Below are 20,014 nucleotides of genomic sequence, written 5' to 3' on the forward strand. Positions count from 1 at the left end.
GAGGTGGTGAGGATTGAGTTGGGGGAAGCTAAAGCTTGAGGGAACGAACTGGCTGGCACTTACCGGCATGCGTTGGAACTGTTTCGCATAATGTTGCACGTGGCACGTATGCAGGCCAATGAGTGCCGTTACGCGCTGCTGTTGATAGTAGCGTGTATCGTGGAGTGCCTCCTGTTTGGCCAGTGCCTGCTGCTTCAGTTGCTTCCACAGCACTGGCAGCTGTTCAATGTTGCGCATCAGCTGTGCCTCGAATTCCACGTTGTAGGTCCTTAACAGTGCCACGATGTCCTTCAGCGGCTTAAATACATTGTCCGCATATGGCTCACGTTGCCGAATCTCCGCCATGACAGACAGTACACGCAACAGTGCCCTAAAGTCCTGGCGTGCAATGTGCAACTGCAACGTCTCGTGGCTGCGCGCGATGAAAGCGTTTAGCTCCTGCAAAATGTATCATAACTTTTTTTCATATCGCACATGCTACTTATAAATTTGATGATTTATAAAATTTTACTAACATTAATAATGTTGATTTTTGTGTTCAACTAAAAAAGTTTGACCATAAAAGACACAAACTAAGTAAAAGTATAATTTTGGAGGAAAAAAAATAAAAAAAAAGTCAAAAATTCAGAAAGTGAAAGATTTTCTTGATTAACAATAAGTTTAGGTGTAGCTAGAGGTGTGGCACTTACCTGAAGCGTTTGCTGCACATAGCGAAGCAGCCACTGCTTGTAGAGATGCGACCACTTGCAGGCCAGATTGAGCAGGCCGTGTTTTAGTGGCTTCACATCGAGGTCCAACCAGCCATTGATGCAGTGTCGATTCTCGTACAGGTCGATTTCATCGTGCAACTCGTTGTAGCGCTCGATCTGTGGATGGGTGGCATATATGGTTAAGATGCTTGGGGCGTTGACAACTTCATTTGCCTGGGTTAAAGCAAATTTCTTCAAGCTAATTTAGCGCATATGTTCATATGTGTGTGTGTGCCATTTACTCGTATATTTAAACGTTAGTCCAGGCGGAGCGTTTATTAAGCGCACCAGCTGTGCCAGAGGCGACTCTCAATGGCCGCTCATAAATAAAATGCCGGTCAGTGATTTTATTTTCCCCATGCACGAAAGGGTATTATACATCTATCCTAAACTTTATGCGGTCGGGTTGCTATCTGTTTTGAGTACAGTTGCCGAACTAACGATAGTTTTATGATTGTTAGCACAAACAGATTTTGGCGGAAGCAAACACATCCTTAATAAATTTGATAAGCTTTTAAATTATCGAATGAGGTTGCTTAGATTCGAAATTTTTGCTAGTTCTTGTACTACTCTTAACTATTTGGTACATACCCTCAGATATCGGGTAATTGTTTTCAATAGTTTTTCTATTTTACAAGATATCTTTACACATGCTCATTCAAGATACGTTTTGCCATTACAATAAGATAAATGGCTACTTATTTTACAACAAATATTAATTTTAGGATTATAAGAGGCTTGAGCTGTCCGAGCTACAGAATCACTAATAACTCTGCGTTTACTTACTTCTATTATGTCTAAGAACAAGAAAGAATACATTTTTTTTGTGTCTATTATTTCTGCATTTCAGAGCAAATCGCTCAGCGGACAAGAGCATTCAAGATTCGTTGTGGGAAAATAAATTCATAGTTAGTTTCTCTCATTTCATTGTGGCACTCAATTCACAGGCTCACGCTGAATGTTCATGCATTTTGGACCATGATTTGTTGTTGCTTGTTTATCTGCTCTGCATTTCAATTCATTGTGTGTGTGCGTGTGTGGCTTCCTTATGTTATTTATGGCATACTTTTCGGGGCGTTTGATAATTGTTTAAAGAAAATATTACGCATACGCAAGCGATTTGCTCGCACAGAATTTGACTTGGACTTGCCGACTTGTGGGTAAGCATAAGTCAGCGGCGCCATGTGGCTAAGCAGCTTGTGGCTCCAATCCAGATTTGTAGGGGAGGGGGGTTTGGCAAAGACAGCGAAGATGGCTCAATGGTCGCAACGCCACACACATTTGACCCTAAATGGTCGACATTTATCAAGCGTTATTGGTCTCAGGGGTTACACAACGTAAATTGTGTGGTTGCCAATTGAGTGACCCAACGAGCCACTCGGTCACTTGAGCCTCTGCCTCATCTGTCTGTCCCTCTCCTAGTCTGCCCGTCTGTGTGCGTGGGAGTTTGGCGGGCTGCTGCTCGGTTGCGCAAAATGTTTTTTATTTCGTTTTATTCTGTCAAATTCGTTCGCCATTAAAAATGTGTAAAAAGAGTATCCTGCAGTTGTGCACATGTTTTCAACATGCCGAAGAAGGCATCAACGATTTTATAAACTAAATATTTTTCTGATCAACATCAGTAGCCGAGTCAATGTTTAGCAATGTTCGTCTGATTGTCTGTTTTAATAAGCCGATCGCAGAACCTATAAGAACTAGATATCGCAAATTTGGAATATAAGTTATTGTATACCAGATCAAGTTTATTTCATTTTATCGATAACTTTCACAGATATAAATCCGATATAGCTCAGAGGCATTATTGATCAACTTTAATTTTCATTAAATTAATTAAGTTTCGTTAAGATCGTGAAGATTTCGTTGAACAAGTTACTATCAGCAAGTCAACTATGTTTTTAACAGTTCCGTTCGAGGTCGAGATTTCTCGATTATATAATTCAAACTACAGAGTATTTCCTTAGTTGAGCTAGTCCGCACAAGGTAATTCTTACTCAATCTTTTGTGTTCTTTTATTCATTCAGTGTTGTCTCACCTCCTTTTTAAAAGTTTCCATGATGGCATAGCCACTGCCGCTGATGTGGGTCGTCTGTTCGCCAGCCATCTGCATGCAGGAGGCGAAGACGGCGTCACTCAACTGTGTCCAAAGGAACGCATAGGCGTGGAATTTGGCAGCATAATTCAACGCCGCCTGCACGGTCTGTGTCAAGGCGTCGCGTATGCTGCTACACAGCATTTCCACGTCATCAGCAACTGCTGCAATGGCTGCGAATGATGTATTAGTAGGAGTAGTCGTATTGTCGTGTTGGTGGCATAAGCAAATTCAAAGAATGCGACACGACTTCAACTAAGGGGATGAGTACCTTTTACAATGCGCCTGGCTGGTTCCATGCCGTTCTTGAACTCATTCTCATTCCCAACATTGTTGGCGTCATCGTCGTCGTCGCCATCCACCTCCTCGTCAGACAGCGCTTTATCAGACACAATTCTTGGCATGCAGTCGCATGTCTGTTTTATATCCAGCAACAGCTGCTCGACAATTTGTTGAAAATTATTTTCCGCACTTACATCGAAGGCAGGCGAAAAACGTATTTCCGTTTCCGTCAGCTCCAATTTCACTTCGAATAGCGGTGCATCGTTTGTTGTTGTTGTTGCTGTTCCTGAAGTTGCTGTTGTTGTTGGTGTTGGTATTATTGTCGCTGTAGCCTCTGGCATTGTTGTGATTTGCTGCTGCACTAACCTAGCCACGCTTGGCAAGACCGTACTTGGAGTTGAGGGCGTTGTTGAAGTTGCCATATCTAGAGTTGTTCCTGTTGTTGTTGGTGTTGCTAGAGTTGTTGCTGTTGCTGTTGCTGTCATTTCCTTGTGCAAATACTCTAAACTGAATTACACGGCATATGAGTAATGCGAAAATTAAATTTAGTTCTCGGCTTGTTTTGTGCTTATACGCTGCTGTTGCTGCCGAAGTCTCTGCATGCAATCATGAAATGCCGTTAAGTGAAACATGCAATTGACGCATGAATGCACTGCCAGCAGCAACATGTTGTTGTTGGTTGTATTTTTCTTGCGGTTGCTGCTGCTGTTGCAAGCGTATGTCTGTCTGTCTCTCTGTCTGTCTGTCTGTCTGTTTGTGTGTCGTACCTGCCTGTCTTGCGGTTACTGTGCGCGTATAGCGGGTGAGTTATAAATTCGTGTTCATTTACTTGATTAGTTTTGATGAAACATGAAAGGCGCTGGCAGCATGCCAAAGTGTAATGAATTTATTTGTTGCACGTTCGATGTGATGGTTTATATATGTATATGTATGAGAGGTATTATATTGTATATGGGGTGTGGCATGGCTGAGTGAGTCATTTTTATTGCTGTGCAATCAAGAAAGAGGTGCTACCTGAAAGTCAAATGAAAACAATATTTATGAAGTTTATGTTGAAGATGAGTTGAAAGCACGATGAGCATTATGGGAATGAGCATAAGATTGAGTGCTGAGCTGGGCTGCGAAATGTTTCAAACCTGATCCTTGCCGCCTGGCGCACTTCGCTACAAATTAACTCATCGACATTGGCCAAATATTTGTTAAACTGTCGTCGCTGCTCATCCGGAAATTCGCGCACAAACTGTCAAGCACATAATAAACAATTGGGCCAATTGGGCCGCACAACAAATAACAACAAATATTGGGTCAACGAGGTCGCTCAACTCACTCACCTCCTGCACGTTGAGATCACGCGAATACAATTGAAACTGTTGCGACTCGTAGTTGAATAGCAAACAAAAGTTGGCTATTAGTAACCGATTTAGCAGCATTTTCGTTTCATCGCATTGCAGGAGACGCAGACGCACCCGCTCCTGCTGATGCCTCAGATCCAACAAATTACGACCATACAAACTGCGCTGATGCAGTGGCTCCCGACTCCAGCGGCGCATGCTAGCCATTATGGCATCCAGATTGCCATGCGATTGCTGCAGACGTGCAAACAGATCGCGTGACTTCTCAAATATGCTCTCAATCAGTGGCTCATCTGTTTGGGTGAATGCTTTTATTTAGCCTTGCAGAGTGTACTACAATTCTACACCGAACTCATTTGGAATCGGAAAATGGGTCTAATGAAGTTGTGCAAAAATATGCAACAGACAGAATTAGGTATTTTCGATCCTATAACCTATACTTATTCTTAGTCAAAATCGATTTAGCCACGTTTTATGGATCAACTGTAAAATCCTCATTAAGAACGCATAAGAAATATTGTTATCCAAAACACATTTTCAAATTGAACAAACTACTATCAGCAAGTCCTCCATGTATTTAACAATTGAGAGTAACTGCAAGTCGAGCCTACTCGACTAGTCCGTCTGTTTGTTTGCTTTACTTACCGTAATTGCGCCAGCTCAACTGCTCACATGCAATGCCAACTTGGCCATCGATAGTGGCCAGTTCTGCTTCAATTAACTGGAGCTCAGCCTCGGCACACTGCCCGGCTCGAATGCCGTTGTAGTACTCGTCAATTTTAATGAGTCGAATGCGACGTTGCCAGTAGGCATCCCTCTCCTCATAGAGTGCGAGCAGCGCCTCGGGCATTGGGAAGAGCTTAGATGAAAAACTGCCGGACGCCTGCAATGCGAGCAAATATTTGGTTTCCTTGAGCAGGGTGAATAGCGCCTTGGCGAAATTTGGTTGTAGTTGTTGACCAGCTGTTAATTGAATCAGCACTGGCTCGGTCAGACCCTCTGCTATCATCCTGTCTATATCCTGCAGCCAGCATTGCCAGATCTTAAGCTGTAGACTGCACATCTTAGTGGTGAGAATATTGCGACGTGACACCAAAGCATCCCAATCAAAGGGCAGCGTTACAAACTGTGATTTTAGTGTTAGCCTATTGAGCACAAGATACGAATTAAAATATCAATTTAAGATAAAAAGTATTAATAAATCTACTTTATCTTATATTGCTAAAGAAAATAAAACTTTTTTTGTCATCAGCTTCGATTTTAAGCTGTAAATTAAAAAAAAAAATGTTTTCCTCAAATATTATTACTTTTCTTAAAAGGTAGAAACTAAAATGTTTTATTTATGTTTTACTTTTTCTTTTAATATTTTAATAAAATAAGTATTAAATGTTAAATTAATTATTTTCATCAATTTTTACACTAACTAATTGATTGGATGTAGCTTTTGATAAAGCATATTGCTTTCTTAACTTACAATGTTTGGATGAGGTCTGTGAGATCCTTTGCGCCGAGATCATCGCAGCGATGAAGATGCTGCTCCAACCACATGATAGCCCCTGCAATGGGGGGAAAGTTGTCAGCAAGTGGCATCGCCTCGAGACCGTGGCACTGGTAGAGCAGCAGCACGTCTGCCACACTCTGTTCCAGTTGCTGCAGCTCCGCATTGTACATGTTGAGCATGTGAGGCAGCAGACGCACCAGTTCCGCTTGCACCTCGCTACGCTGTAGCAGGCAGCCAAACATTAGCGTTAGCTTAAGTAGATTCCTCCAACTGTGACACTGCTCAAAAGCTTGCACTAACACTGTGGCAAGCTTCTGCTCCAACAATTGCATGCGGCCAAAGAAAATGCATTGTTCTCGCTTGAAACTCTTCCATTTGTGGGCCACCGGTGCGGCGAGATCTATGTCCACATTCGTCCATTGCTCGAAGAGCCGTTTGAATTCGTTAAAAATCTGCGTAAGGCATCGTAAATGGAGAGAATAGGAATTTTTTGGAAATAAAACTATGAATCAGAATAAACAAGATTACAGTTTAAATTATATAAAATTGGTAAAGATATTTTCGAACGTGTATTGCTGCAAGCAAGGCTTCAACCTTGCCACCCTTCTCGGAAATATATGCAAATATATTCCGACGCATTTTGTGTGGAAAGGGTAAATACTTGGCATATGCTCTACATTACCTCTCTGATGCGTTCCGTGAGCAGTTTACCTCGAAGACCGCCAATTTCGAGTTTCTCAAGTTGCTGAAACTGAACTGCTGCCTCGAAAACATGTCGCAACTCCGTTAGCTGCAAAAGGAAGCCGTCGAGTGTTTGGCCAAACACTTGCTCGCTGGAGAAGCGCCACAGCTGCTGCTGGTCAGCTGGAGTCGGGGATGGAGTTGTGGCTGCAGCTGCAGCTGCAGCAGATGTTGTTGCAACAGCCAACAGAGCGGGCAGCAACACTTGACTGCTGGCATAGCGTTCCTTGTAATCGAGCACGCGCTGTCTGATGAAAAGTGCAAGTGAATCAATTCATTTGGTTTGGCTTCAATTTGAGTTACTTGAAAAATTCCAACACTTCGCCAGTCTTCTTTATGCGCTGCAGGCCCTCATCGGCGTCGCCTTGGAAGAGCATGGGGAACTCCAGATCTTCGGCGGCACGATGCACCAGCATGTTGCATATGCAGCGCAGCAGTACGCTCATCCTTTGTGTGCTGCGATAGAAGCGAGCATTGCTCCAGAGCAAGTGCAGCACATGCACCAGCGGCGCAATCAGCTCCTGTGCATTGCTGAACTGCACCGAATTGAAGGCGGCAGTTTGACGCTGCAAGGGTTGCAACCACAGGGACACATCCTTTGCCTCCAGCCAGGCGGTGAGCAGTTGACGAAACGCCTTCGCATACGGCTCATAGTAGACGGACTGAATGCGCTCCAGGATGTGAGCCAGTGCTTTATGCACGGATTCGCTCAGCTGCTCGTAAATGTTCTGCAAATTGAGCTTCCGATTCGTCCAGAACAGAATCTCCTGGGCGGGCAGCGTGACCACATTGAGATGCTTGGACGATGCTGCGCTGCCAGTGGTTAGGCCGATGGACTCGGAGCGCTCCATCACAATATCATGCATTTGTGTTGTCCAATTGATGAACATCTCCTCGAGTAGATTACGAAACTTGGGATCCAATGCAGGTCTCAGATTCCTATTTCCATGCAAAGATACGAACAATTTTTCCAATTATAATAATCATTAACGTTTCTATTCTACTTTGTAAACAATTTATCTTAAACGGAAAGGGTACAAACAAACAACAACTACAAAAAACAAATTAGAATGATTTAGTCTAGAAAGGTTGACTGGAAGATACTCTGAACTTAAACACAGGTTCATAAATTCGATTCTAAATCAACAAACAATATAGAAGGCTTTTTGATATTAACTGGTTCAATATGAATATCTATGTTTCTGATCCGATATTAATTTTTACAGTCGAACAATAGGTTATAGTATATATGAATGGAAGGCTAAATCTTTATAATTGTGACTTTAATTGGTGTAGGGATTGAAGTTGTATATAACTTATCGTTATCATTAAATTGACTTGCTCTGCCTATGATATCAGAGAAGATATATTGCAGATTTTAAGTCTTTATCTCATATTGTCTCCGAAATCGGTTCAACTTTTCAACTTTTTGCCTGCCAGTCTGTTACAAACTAATGCACAACTTCAATATAGCTCTGTTCACTTTTCAATGGGTTCAGGGTATAGAAAGTAATTATTGACCTAATTTTCAAACATTTCTATTTGGCCAAGCAGCTCTGTGCCTTTATCATTATTTCTCTCTCTTGCCATTTCTTTGGTCCGTTGTGCTATTTCTGTTTTTGCATGGCTCTCTTAAATATTGCATTTAAAATTGACCAAAATATATCTCATTTAATAATTGATTTCTATGATGGTATTGTCTGTCTTATGCTATTTAATATACCCTCTACACATTGAAGAATAGATGAAAAGGTTGTATATACATTTAGCTATATATCCCTCCTTAAATGTTGAGAAAATAAGATTGGAATAAAATATTACTTTATTATGCTTATTATTTCTTGATAAACCCTTTCGTTCCGTTAAATAAATAGAAATCGATGTATCATTTCCCAAGAAAGTTATGTATTATTTTATATTTTGAAGAATATTGGTGAATTCAGTCTTCGTTTCTTTAAACCCATAACAATCGCTAGTAAACTTGCCAACAATTTGTTTTTTATTTATTATTATTATTACTATTTTTTTAATTTAAATATTTCCTTGCAATGTGCAGCGTATCTTACAGTTGAACATTCCTAGTTCGTGTATCTTAATTTGATTTATGTCACAGTTTGTGGCATTTTCAAATGGCTTCTTTGCAATTTGAGACTAATGACTAAAGACATGGTTTGCAATACAGAATTTACGTCTGCAACCAGTCGAATTTTCCTATTTTAATTACATCTTATATCAAAAGCAGCTTTTTTAAGATTGGTTGCAACAAGTTATTGACGATACACATAATAAATTTACGTAAAATCATGCGATAAAGTTGTGTGCTTCCAAGTTCGATTTATGGGCGCCCTTTCCTTTTGTACATTGTACATTAATATATATAAATATATATATATATATATATATATATATATAGATATATATAGAAAGAGAATCGACGCCACCAGCGATGACACAGCTGAAGCAGCTAAAGCACACGAGCCCTTGAGACAATGGCCATTGAGAGTGGGCCAAAAGTTGCGTTCAGCTACTTCTTCTACTTACCCCCGGTCGACGTGGGCCGACATTTCCTCGACGATTGTTGGCGAAACTAATAACGATAAAATTGTGCGATTGTTGGTTTTGCCCTTAATCTGTGGAGGATAACAATAAAGTATAAATAGCGCTTATAGACACACGAAAACTTTGTGCCCAATTAAGACAATGGCTTCGCCTCGCTGCACTCAATTAGATTAATATGCTTTGATAGCACTTTCGGCCACCCACCTCGGTCAGTGTGTTTCTCACATCCTTAACTCGCCCCTCCAAGTCCTTGCGAACCGGAGTTGGCCACTGGCCTTGGGCCTGCTCCAGCAGCGGTTGCAGCACCTCATCGAACAGCAGCGACATTGTCTCGATTTTACTGTGCACGGGGAAATCGCCATAGAGCACCGAGCTCTGGAAATTGTCAGCTGACAGCGGCACATCTACATCACTGTGGCGTATAAAGTAGGCACACTTGCCACGCGGCACTCCATCCAACGTGGTGAAGCTGGACGAAGGTGGTGGCATGGGCACGAGCATTGCACCCGTTGTTGTTGCCGCTGCTACTACAGCTGCCGTGGCAACGGTAGAGTCAACGGTTGCAGCTCGCGAGCCGCTGCTGCTGCTCTGCAGCGTATAATTGCAATAGAGATCGCTCACACAACTGCGGGGCACCAGTTCGCCGCCGGGACTGAGTGTCATAACCAAAACACGTGTGCGTCCACTCACCCAGTCCATAACAATGCGCTGCAAGGTTTATATAATAAGTCATGTATGTTGACTTGGACGGATGAAAAATAACTTCTTTTTTGTCGTAAACTAACTTATGGACATGAATTATTTGTGTACAAACTCATATTCAATTTTAATATAGAAAAAAAAATAAACAGTGAAGTAAGGACTATTCTCAAATACCATATTTAATTTTTAATTTTTTTTGTGCATTGAGTAACTAAAATAAAGATAACACTTACAGATATGCTTGGCAAAAGCATTTTAAATTAACTTTTCCCTATAGCTTCAACATGCTACATTCTGGTTAGTACAGAAATAATCAAAAAATCGATTTTGTTTTGGTAAAGAAAACTCACCCGGAACTCATCATGCGCCATCATTTTGGACCATTTATCCGGTTTGAGGCGCATTGTGGTTGTGGTATAAGCTGCCACGCGTTCCAAACGCACATCGCTGTAGTCTCTATGAGCGCTCGGCTGGTTGCTGATGGGTGTGAGTTCCTCATCGCTGCTGGCGAACGGCGCTGTATCGGCCATTTTTAAATGAAGCACACAAAACACAAGCCAAAAATGAGACCACAGAGCAATAGAATCAATTGATGTGGCACAGTAGAAATCAGCACGCGCTTCACGCGGCGTTTGCCGTTGAAATGATTTGGACCCGCGCCGCCATTCGCATGATCCCTAATGCCAGACCACTTGCCACTTGCCAGCTGCAGGTCGCATCGTGGGCACACACACACACATACGTCCAAACCAGCTCTGTCCCGCCCCGCCCAATCCCGCATATCGATCAAACTTCAAATTCGCATCAGGAAAAATACTTTAAAGTGTGTGTTTGCGTTTTAATGTGTACAGCAAACCTCATCCCTACTACCCCACATTCTAATCCGATGGGCAAAGTTTAATGCCAGCACGTCAGGCAAAATACTCCACAAGCCCAGCACCTCTCCCATTAATTGCTGAGCTGCATTCGCGAACTGAAGGAAAAAGTAATTTCCGACTGCCAAAAGGTGATTTCGTTAGCTTATGCCGCTCATAACTCAAAATCAACATCAGAAATCAGAACATCGCAGCCATTGACAAGGTGAGCAGGCGGCTGGATGGATACGTGCAACTCCACGACCTTATGGCGCCACATCGCTATGGCAATGTATGCAAAATGATGAGCTGGTAATGAAAAGGGTTCTAGCTACTGCTGCTGCTTCGCATGCGTAAGATGTGCTGTTTAAGCTAAAAAGCCACAATAAATGTGCTTCAAATGCTTCAAATGACCAGTTTATGAAGCTGCACAAAAAAAAAAACACACACACACGCACACATTTAGCACATTAAGTGCTGCTTTATTGCTGTTGTCAGCGGCAACCAGAAGAACAACAACTATGGGCAGCACAAGGCAAGTGCATTTTATGTTTCGCATACACAAAGTCGAGCTAACGCCAGCTTGTTTTGCACCCACCGCTGCACCACAGTACTGCTGCCAGCGCTACCTTGCCCCACACCTAATTCCTCCTCCTCCTGCCCTTCCCTGCCTTGGCCCGCCTTCCCTGCTTCGCCTGGCGCTGGATCTTCCGCTTGGCCACGCTCAAAAGCCAAGCGCACAGAATGAGTGACTGACTGACTGACTGACATGTGTCAAGTAACAGCAGCAGTAAAATCAGCATCAGCAGCAACAACAGCAGCAGCAATATCAGCAGCAGCAACAGCAACAGCAGCAGCAGAAGTCAGTGCTGCTAGCATGCTTAAAATGCTACGCAATTACCGCAAGTACCCAGAGAAAATGCAACTTGCTCTACTTAATAGTGGATAGTGCTCAGCTATAAGATGCCCTGCAGACCTCTTGAAAACTCTGCTGTGCATGGCAGCTCCCGGCCAGAGTAGTCAAACATGATTTCAGCATGTAACTGCAGAGTGGCCTATAAGTATATATAAAAAAAAAGGAGAACAGAAAATATTTTATTTTCTACGAGTCTAAAACAATTTCAACACGACCAACTCCCTACTACAAGATACACATCATTTTGTATATTTCCTACATATTATTAATAGATTCATTTTGTTTTTACAATGTTTTTCATTTTTGATTTAATTTCAAAAGTTCTACAAATTCTTTTGTGATTCTTTAGATGTAAAAAACGGACATATCTTTGAAATAGGTAATTTTTGTTTTAAACAGCTGCTGGTTTAAATGAATATGCCATTTAGTATACTCATAATGAGAGTTCACATTTTTTTTTTTTTTTTTTTTTGCTACAGGGTATAATGAGTGTATGATGATGCTCATGACGGCGGCCCGATTTGGTTTCCATACATATGTATATGTACATAGCTCTGATGCTCAAACTCCACTTTTAAATACCAGCGTTACATCAAAAACAAGCGCATGGCAACCCGCTGGTTGGCTGAATCCGCTCTTTGCTGCGTGGCACCCTCGGGATAAATGCATTGCCCTCATTTTTAGTGGCAGGCACAACTATTGCGGTTCCTGTGGTTTAAATGGTAGCTGGCGTGCTAGAATGTATGTGTGTGTGTGTGTGTGTGTGTGTGTGGGTGTGTGGATGTGTATGTTTGCATGTGTGTGTGTATCTAACTAGACTAGCGGGACACAGAAAGTTTGTGCTAATGAATTTGCTCAAAGTGTTTGCTTCTGTGGCTTTAATTTAACTTACCCGTTGACTAGCTGCTGTTGGTTTGTAAATAAATGCAATTTCGTTCTGTTTATTGTTCATCAATATTAAATATACATATTGATATACACATTTGTGTTGGCTTCTCATTAATTAGAGCACAGACGACAAAGACGGCCAAACCTCTATCCAGTTGTACTCTTCAGATTAAATGTTCAAGCTAAAGTGGCACCATAATATAATAACTCAGAAATATGTGCATAAATAGCGCTGGGGTTCCAAGTCCAAACTTGAAAGAAAAGCAAGAGGCAAACCAGAAATGAGAACCGCAAGCTTCAAGAAAAATAAACGCCAAATTGATTTTAAAAGCACTTTCTTGATGGCCCAAGCTCACTTCAAATTAAGTAAATCGCACAAAAAGTGTAACTCGGACAGCGGCCGGCATTGAGCAATGAAAAATGGAACTGAAAAATGCTTTTACCACATTTTCTTTTAGCAACGCCGTCGCATTGGTATTAAATTTTTCTTTTTATATCCTGTAAAATTTTAAGTAAATGCAGAAAGTTGAACTGATTACAATATCCACTTGTATAATAATAATTTCGGGCGTCATAAAGTATATACAATAATAATCAATTAAATGCAGGGACAAAATTAATGAATTTAAATGACAAAATATTTGCAGGATTGTTGGTTTTTACGAAGTTAAGATTCCCAGAAGGGGAACTTAATATATATAGATTAAATTTAAGACAGTTTAATCAATTTATTCAATTTATTCAAACAAGCTTTCTTGAGTAGGAATATGTATTCATACACATAAATCTGAATGACTTATATTTTCACACAGGGTATTCGCAAGTCAAGAACTGATGCCCACATTTTTCCTACTATTCCTTTTTTTAAATGAGTAGCAAGCCAATTCACGCCGCAACGCGAAACCCACTGGATGGACCCCATAGACCCCGTAACCCTGTGATCCACGGAATCCCTGAATGCCTCGCCTCAACTCCTGCCTGGCTTGGTTGTAGCTGCTGATGAGTTTCATTATGTGCGAACAAATCATCACATGCCAACGACAGTGCCAGCTGAATGAACCGACTGCCAGCCAGACTGCACGGCGTCGCGCTCGTTTAAAAGCCATTTCGTGCATTTGTTAAGGATGCTCGACGCTCTCTGCATGTGTATGTGTCTGCGTGTGTGTGTGTGTGATTGTATGTGTCTGTGTGTCTGTGTGTGTGTGCGTGGAGAAAGTCAACACTATTTCATTCGAACAAAAGCCATTTGGGCAAGATTATGAGAGCGTTGGGAGCATCTATTTAAAGCGGCCACAGTTCGTATTAGTAATGTGACAGGGCATTCAATAAGAGGAAATAAAATCAACCTAAGGCTTTGCGCACATAAAATACCCTAAGACATTTATAAATATGTTACGCCATGTTTCGTAGCAACTTTAACTTCATGTCAGATTTCTATCAAGTAATTTCAATAAATGGAAATAAATGAAAACATAAATGTTCTGCAAATTATAAAAATAATTCTCGAGTTATCCGATATATATGAGAGCTTCATATTTCACAGTCCCTTACAAGCAATGAATACCCTCGGCAAGGGTATAAAGGACAAAGCGTTGGCAACGTCAGCAAATCGATCAGTGTACAGTTTTCCATTAAAACGCCTAGCAAAGAAAGAAAAAATAAAAGCGTTGCCATTGCTAGTGTAAACAACATTGGCAACTAGCCCAACTGGTCTTCGTTCTGACCAGCATCTGTCAAATGTTGAAACAAAACCAGTTAGCTGTCCCAGTGGCAGCAATTGTAGAAATAACAACAAATATCATTCTTGGCGGTTGTGTGCTGTGTGCAGCCTAACGACAACATTCAATAAACAATTCACAATTGATTGACAAACGGACAGGCGGCCTTGTCATTTAGATTCACTGCCGACGATTGACCAGAGGCAGACATTGTTGGCTAGGTTCTGATGACGATGACGACGATGACGACGACCACGACAAGTCAGCGGAAGGATGTTAGTTCGAGTGGATGAGGAAATTGAAAGGGAATGTTGACAACAAACTCGACAAGAATGCAGCTAAAAAAAAAGGAGTGGACAAAAAGTCTGAAATGCCAAAAAAAAAGTCAAAGCGCTTGGCACAAGTGAAAACAATAAAAGCAAATTTCTGAGCGGACATCCGCTAGAGATTAGACAACGCCCTCCGTACTGTGGACAGTCCGGTTTCTGTAGCTATTCGGTATATAGGATGCATTGTGTTCAGTGTGTCGACGGTAAGAGCTTTAATGTTTTCATCTGTTCACGGTGGCTTGCTTAAGCTCTCTCTCTCTAAAATTGTCTGTGGTTTACGGAACGCTTGATACTCTAATGTGATTCAGTGGTTTGTTAAACAAAACTTTTGCGACAATTGACAATTTTATAATGCTGATTAGCTAATTGCCAGTGGACTAAATTATGGTTGGAGTATATTTAAGCTTGTATGCTCGCAGAATTCAAGATAAGAAGCAAGCAGTCAAATTTGTTCAAACTGTTTGTCCAACAACTACAAATAAATGCATACAAAACGAACAACAAAAACCTATTTTCTTTTAGGATATCTCCAGCTTACGCAGAACTCAAAAATCACGGCGATCACGAACCGAAAATAATCACTTTGTTGTTGTAGATGCCATGTTGAACTCGCATAGTTGCCACCTTGATCATTGCTGCAAAACAAGGGGCAAACCCTTAATTAAAACGCCTTCTCATTAATTGCGCACGTGACGTTAGCCGCTCATTAACTTGGCCACGTTCTGCGGAGGTATAGTTTGGCATTTGGCAGTAGCTGCTGGGCAAAGTTTTTGGCGGCCAATAAAAAAAAAAAGTGAAAAAAAACAAGTTGGAGTGGGGGTCAGCGCAACATTATGTAAGGCAAATCCTTTTGGCAATTAGATACTTGCAACCAATAAGAGCACAGTCGCACAAGCAGAGATGGCAACAACGATGGCGACACCCACAAATATTGCGCCAGTAAGTATCATAGTATCGTCGTGGTCGACGTCGCATTTCGCAGTGCAAATATCCCATTACTCGGATGAAACTTTTAATTAAAAAGTTACCAATGATAAACGGAAGGGGCAAGGGGAATGGAGGACTGTGGCGAGCAGAAACTTCTGTACGCCTTGAGAAATGCTCTGTAGTCGTAGTCGCCAACGCAGCGAGCTGTCTCAGTCTGGCACGCACGTAATTGAGACAAACTTCGAGACAGTAAAACATTCGTGCTATGCCTTGGGAGGCGGAGAGGTTACTGCTGGATGCCAATGAGAAAATTACGACATTTAAACCCGGAGGTTAAATGCACGTGAAATATTAAGTTTAGTTGCATGAGAGCACACTAAATCTTCGGCTTGTGAGACATTTGCTTGCCACAGTTCCACAGTTCCACAGCCCCACTCTCTCAATCTGTGAGTGAGCTGCTAATTATGGCTTGGCTGTGGCCAGATGGAGTCTCCAACTTCCTCACCACTGCATCAGCTTTCTGGCACGCAAAGCTCCACTTAAAATGGTTGTTGTTGTGCAACAACGGGGTAGCTTCTTGCACAACATCTTCAACGTGATAAATTTGCGTGCGAGGAGACGTGCCTCCCTCCTCTTAGAATTCGGACTCTAAAATTAGTCGGACTTAGGCCAGAGCCAAAGGATTTCCGCTAAAGGTATTTTATAGATCTCGAAACTCACAGTAAAGATATTTTTCGTCTTATGCACTGCTCTGCATATTGGTCAAAATCAGTTGTATCAGACATGGTCGCAGATAAATGCAACGATTGAAAATGCAGTCGAGCGTGCGTGTTCCGAAAATTGCACAACGCTAAAGGATTTGGCTTGCCTAGGGGCTGTCCAGTATTGTGGGCGTGGTGGCTGCTAATTATCCTGCCAGTGTCAATGGTGAATGTAACTGTTACGATTTTGCAAAATAATCAGAAAATGCTCTCGAACATTTTACGTAATGCGAAAACGCACAAAATTGCACGGGAAATATGCAGTGCACATCGCATGGCTGTAGGTAGGAGTTTGGGAGGGGTTTTTTTTGGGCTGCATGAGGCATGTGATCCTAGTTGCCTTTTCTGACTCTGGTCGGGTGACTCGACCGAGACAATTGGAGCGTAGAGGACAGCGGAAATGCTGTGGTTGTCATGTTGCTGCCTTGTTGCGTTATCTAATTACAAAGGAATAGTGCGGCAATGTTACACAGTGTTCGGTCTGCCAAAATTGTTTTGTTGTTTTCAATAGCATAAGCAAAATAATATTTTATCCAAATGGTAATTACAATTCGAATCTACAAATACCCTACATCCAGTTGGCATAGCATTAGCAATATTACAATTATTAATCCATTTACTTTTAAAATGTTAACAAGATAATGCTTTGAAATTAGGGATAAGAAATAAATTTAAATAATTTATAAAATCCTTTGTAGTAAAATTCTGATATTAAAATGAATATTTTCTTTTGTAAATTGAATTATTACTTCTTCAGTACTATGTAATTCAGTAATATGCCAAAATATTAAAATGTAATTTTTCAAAATTTTGTATAGTCTTTAATGAATAGATTTCCAATCTTTTTCAGATCCTTCAACGTCTGTATGTCAATTTAATAGTTAATAGAATCGATTGTGAACTCCTTTCCATAATTGGAGTAAGACAAATAAGTACTTGTAACATTTAGTTGGTGTTGTTGAGGCCAAACTGACAAATGTGAAAAATGGGTAACTTTTCCTGTTGCACACATACTATCGAAAAACTCTGCAGGCATCCGATTTGTGTGAGTGTGTGTAGGTGTAGACTTATGGGTTTCTGCCTCTGTTCGGATCATGGCCCGTAGATAGTTACACATAACCAGTCCCATATGCGCTGAATACACTCGAGTCTAATAAGTTTTAGCCAAATGCCCAAACAAGCGAGCACCCGCGCTTGAACACAAAAACACACACAATCACACACATATACACATACATATACATATCCATATAGCCGGTGGTGGGATAAACAAATGAACGGGACGCCCATTGGGGGCCACAGCTGCGTGTGTGCTACATTTGAGGATGCATGCCGAAAAATTGTCAAACTGCCGGACGCGGCCCGAAAGTCAGTTGGTTTAGAAATATGCTTAGCCGCCTTCCGGCTGCCCCATTGGACCTGCCCCATCCGACACTGGTGGACACTTACCGACGCCCCAAATTTAAATTGACAAAATATTTGGCTGTGTCACACACATGCCTGGTCGTTAACTGAAAAATTTAAATCGCTTGTTTGTAGAGCGCAAAAAGTCCCCCAAAAAAAATAAAAAATCATCGGTTAAACGGCGACCATTGAGCAACACAACACTAATTGTGCGTTTGCCAACACTTGAATTACAAAAAAAATATTTGCGACAATTAATAAAAATAAACCCGAATTTTAGAGCTCAGTAATTGCTGGCAAATATCAAAACAGAATATCGAGGTGATTTGGGAGTGTTCGCATTGGAGTTACTCTGCAGCCAGTCTTAAAGCAGCACCATATGCATTTCAATGGTAGAGGATGTGAAAACAATTTTTTCAGAACGCGTTTCAAGAATCGTTTGGCATGGGACAACGCGAAATTGGAAATATCTACAAAAATTATTTAAATGCTTCTGTTTTTTTTTATAAAGCTATTTCTTTTTACTGATTACCAATACAAATTTTATTTCAACCACTGGGAAAGTAACTTCACCCTAACATTGTGGTGATAAAGATATTCTAAAGTTATTATATCTACGCCAAAAATATGACAAAATAAGTATTTCGACAAGAAAAGAAGCGTTGTATAAGATACTATAGCTTTATTTTTATAATGTAATACCACATCAAAAGACCAACACTGGCTGGTTCGCTAAATTGCTGCGACATTATAAAAGGCCAGTACAGATTTAATTGTCGGACAGGTACAAAACATGTTGATATGATGCGTTTTAAAATATTGTTATACCCTAAAGCTATTAAAATTTGTGTCACTATATATTAAATCATTTTACTGTTTTAGGTTGTATACTTTAAATTTGATTTGTAACTGCGCGGAGCAAACTACACGTCAGATTAGAAACAACTTAAAATTAAATTCACAAACAAAAATGTGATAAACAAAGAATTTAATTGTTGTTAGGCCATCATGAAATCAATTTAACGTACTAGTTGCACATCGATCTATTGAACACCAATTGTAATGCCACGTTGGGGCAGATTTCGTTTGAGCAGGCGCCAGTTGATGCTGGTCGGCGGAGGCTTCTTCAGCAGCTTGGACTTGCTGGCCAGCTTGGAGCGCGTGGCACGCATGGCATGATACTGGCTGGCGCTGCGAACGACGTTGCTGAGCTGCTTTTTGAGTTTGGGTGATTTGGATGGCTTGAGCTTGAATTTACTTATTAGAACCTTTTTGCCATGACTGATGCCTTTCTTTGTGGCATTGATGGCCTTCTTCTTAGACTTGGATAGACTCTTGCCCGACTTGGAAGATTTTATGGTCTTAGTTTCTTTTAATGATTTCTTTGACTTCTGCGATTTGATGGGCCTGAGAGTTTTGGATATTGACTTCTGCGAGGTAAGCATAGCACCGCCCTCGGAGCGCACGGATTTGTAATTCTTGGGTTCGGGTTTCTTTACTGCGTATTTCGGTGATGGCGGCACCTGTGAGGAAAAAACTCGTGCAGCATGCACAATCGAATCGAAGTTGCCCAAAACTTGCATTATGTTCTTGTTAACGTACTGCAAATACTTGAGCGACGATTGGCACAGGCCGCACTTGTGGTCCTTTTCGCAATTGTTGCGTATTAAACTTTCCAAGTATAAAAAATTCTTGGCCATATTTTCACAATGTGGACACTTATTCATGACGCTGCGATCGTAGTTATTTTCCTTTAGATTTGCGGCGTGTTCGCTTAAGGCAGATCTTTGCTCAAAATTGATTTTTGAATTGTGTGGCACCAAGTAAGAATTATCAGGCTTTCTTTTACCAAACATTTTTCGTAAAACAAAAATTTTGTGACCTTTATAGGCATGAAGTGTAAATGTAATATTTGTGTTATTTTTAGATCGGATATCGTATATTTATATTTATATATTTACACAGCCTACCTGTGTCAATTTTTTTCCTGTGAGCCGGTTTTGAGTATTGTGTTATCTTAGATATAAACTCAGATAATGCTGACGATGCTTAAAGAAAAATTGCTTAAATTTATGCAAATATTTTTAATATATTTTCAAATAACTTGTAGTATTATTTAAAAAGGCATTTACAATTTACTAATAACTAAAATTTGGTGACAGAACTGATGAAAAGAAAAATCTTGCAAAAATGTCTTTTTTTTTGGCAAGTTCCTTTGATGCTAATAAGTTTTAAAGCAAAA

General features: G+C 40.9%; 2 protein-coding genes across 2 annotated transcripts in view; both read right to left on the minus strand.

Annotated features, from left to right (window-relative positions):
* LOC6567222 (dynein beta chain, ciliary) overlaps positions 1-9,980 on the minus strand; it is a 33,229-nt gene extending 23,249 nt beyond the window's left edge. The window contains 12 exon segments of the mRNA XM_043215128.1: positions 64-438; positions 690-866; positions 2,782-3,011; positions 3,110-3,627; positions 4,257-4,360; positions 4,452-4,765; positions 5,118-5,617; positions 5,947-6,425; positions 6,656-6,962; positions 7,018-7,653; positions 9,256-9,344; positions 9,478-9,980. Coding sequence (XP_043071063.1) covers positions 64-438; positions 690-866; positions 2,782-3,011; positions 3,110-3,627; positions 4,257-4,360; positions 4,452-4,765; positions 5,118-5,617; positions 5,947-6,425; positions 6,656-6,962; positions 7,018-7,653; positions 9,256-9,344; positions 9,478-9,972 — 4,224 coding nt within the window. The 5' untranslated portion in view covers positions 9,973-9,980.
* Positions 9,981-18,743: 8,763 nt separating this feature from the next.
* Positions 18,744-19,707, minus strand: LOC6567221. Its single transcript, XM_001994265.3, has one exon. The coding sequence runs from the start codon at positions 19,626-19,628 to the stop codon at positions 18,816-18,818; it is 813 nt and encodes a 270-aa protein (XP_001994301.2). The 5' UTR covers positions 19,629-19,707; the 3' UTR covers positions 18,744-18,815.
* Positions 19,708-20,014: the final 307 nt, after the last annotated feature.

This window comes from Drosophila grimshawi, unplaced genomic scaffold (genome assembly GCF_018153295.1).
Source record: "Drosophila grimshawi isolate 15287-2541.00 unplaced genomic scaffold, ASM1815329v1 contig_311, whole genome shotgun sequence".
NCBI lineage: Eukaryota > Metazoa > Arthropoda > Insecta > Diptera > Drosophilidae > Drosophila > Drosophila grimshawi.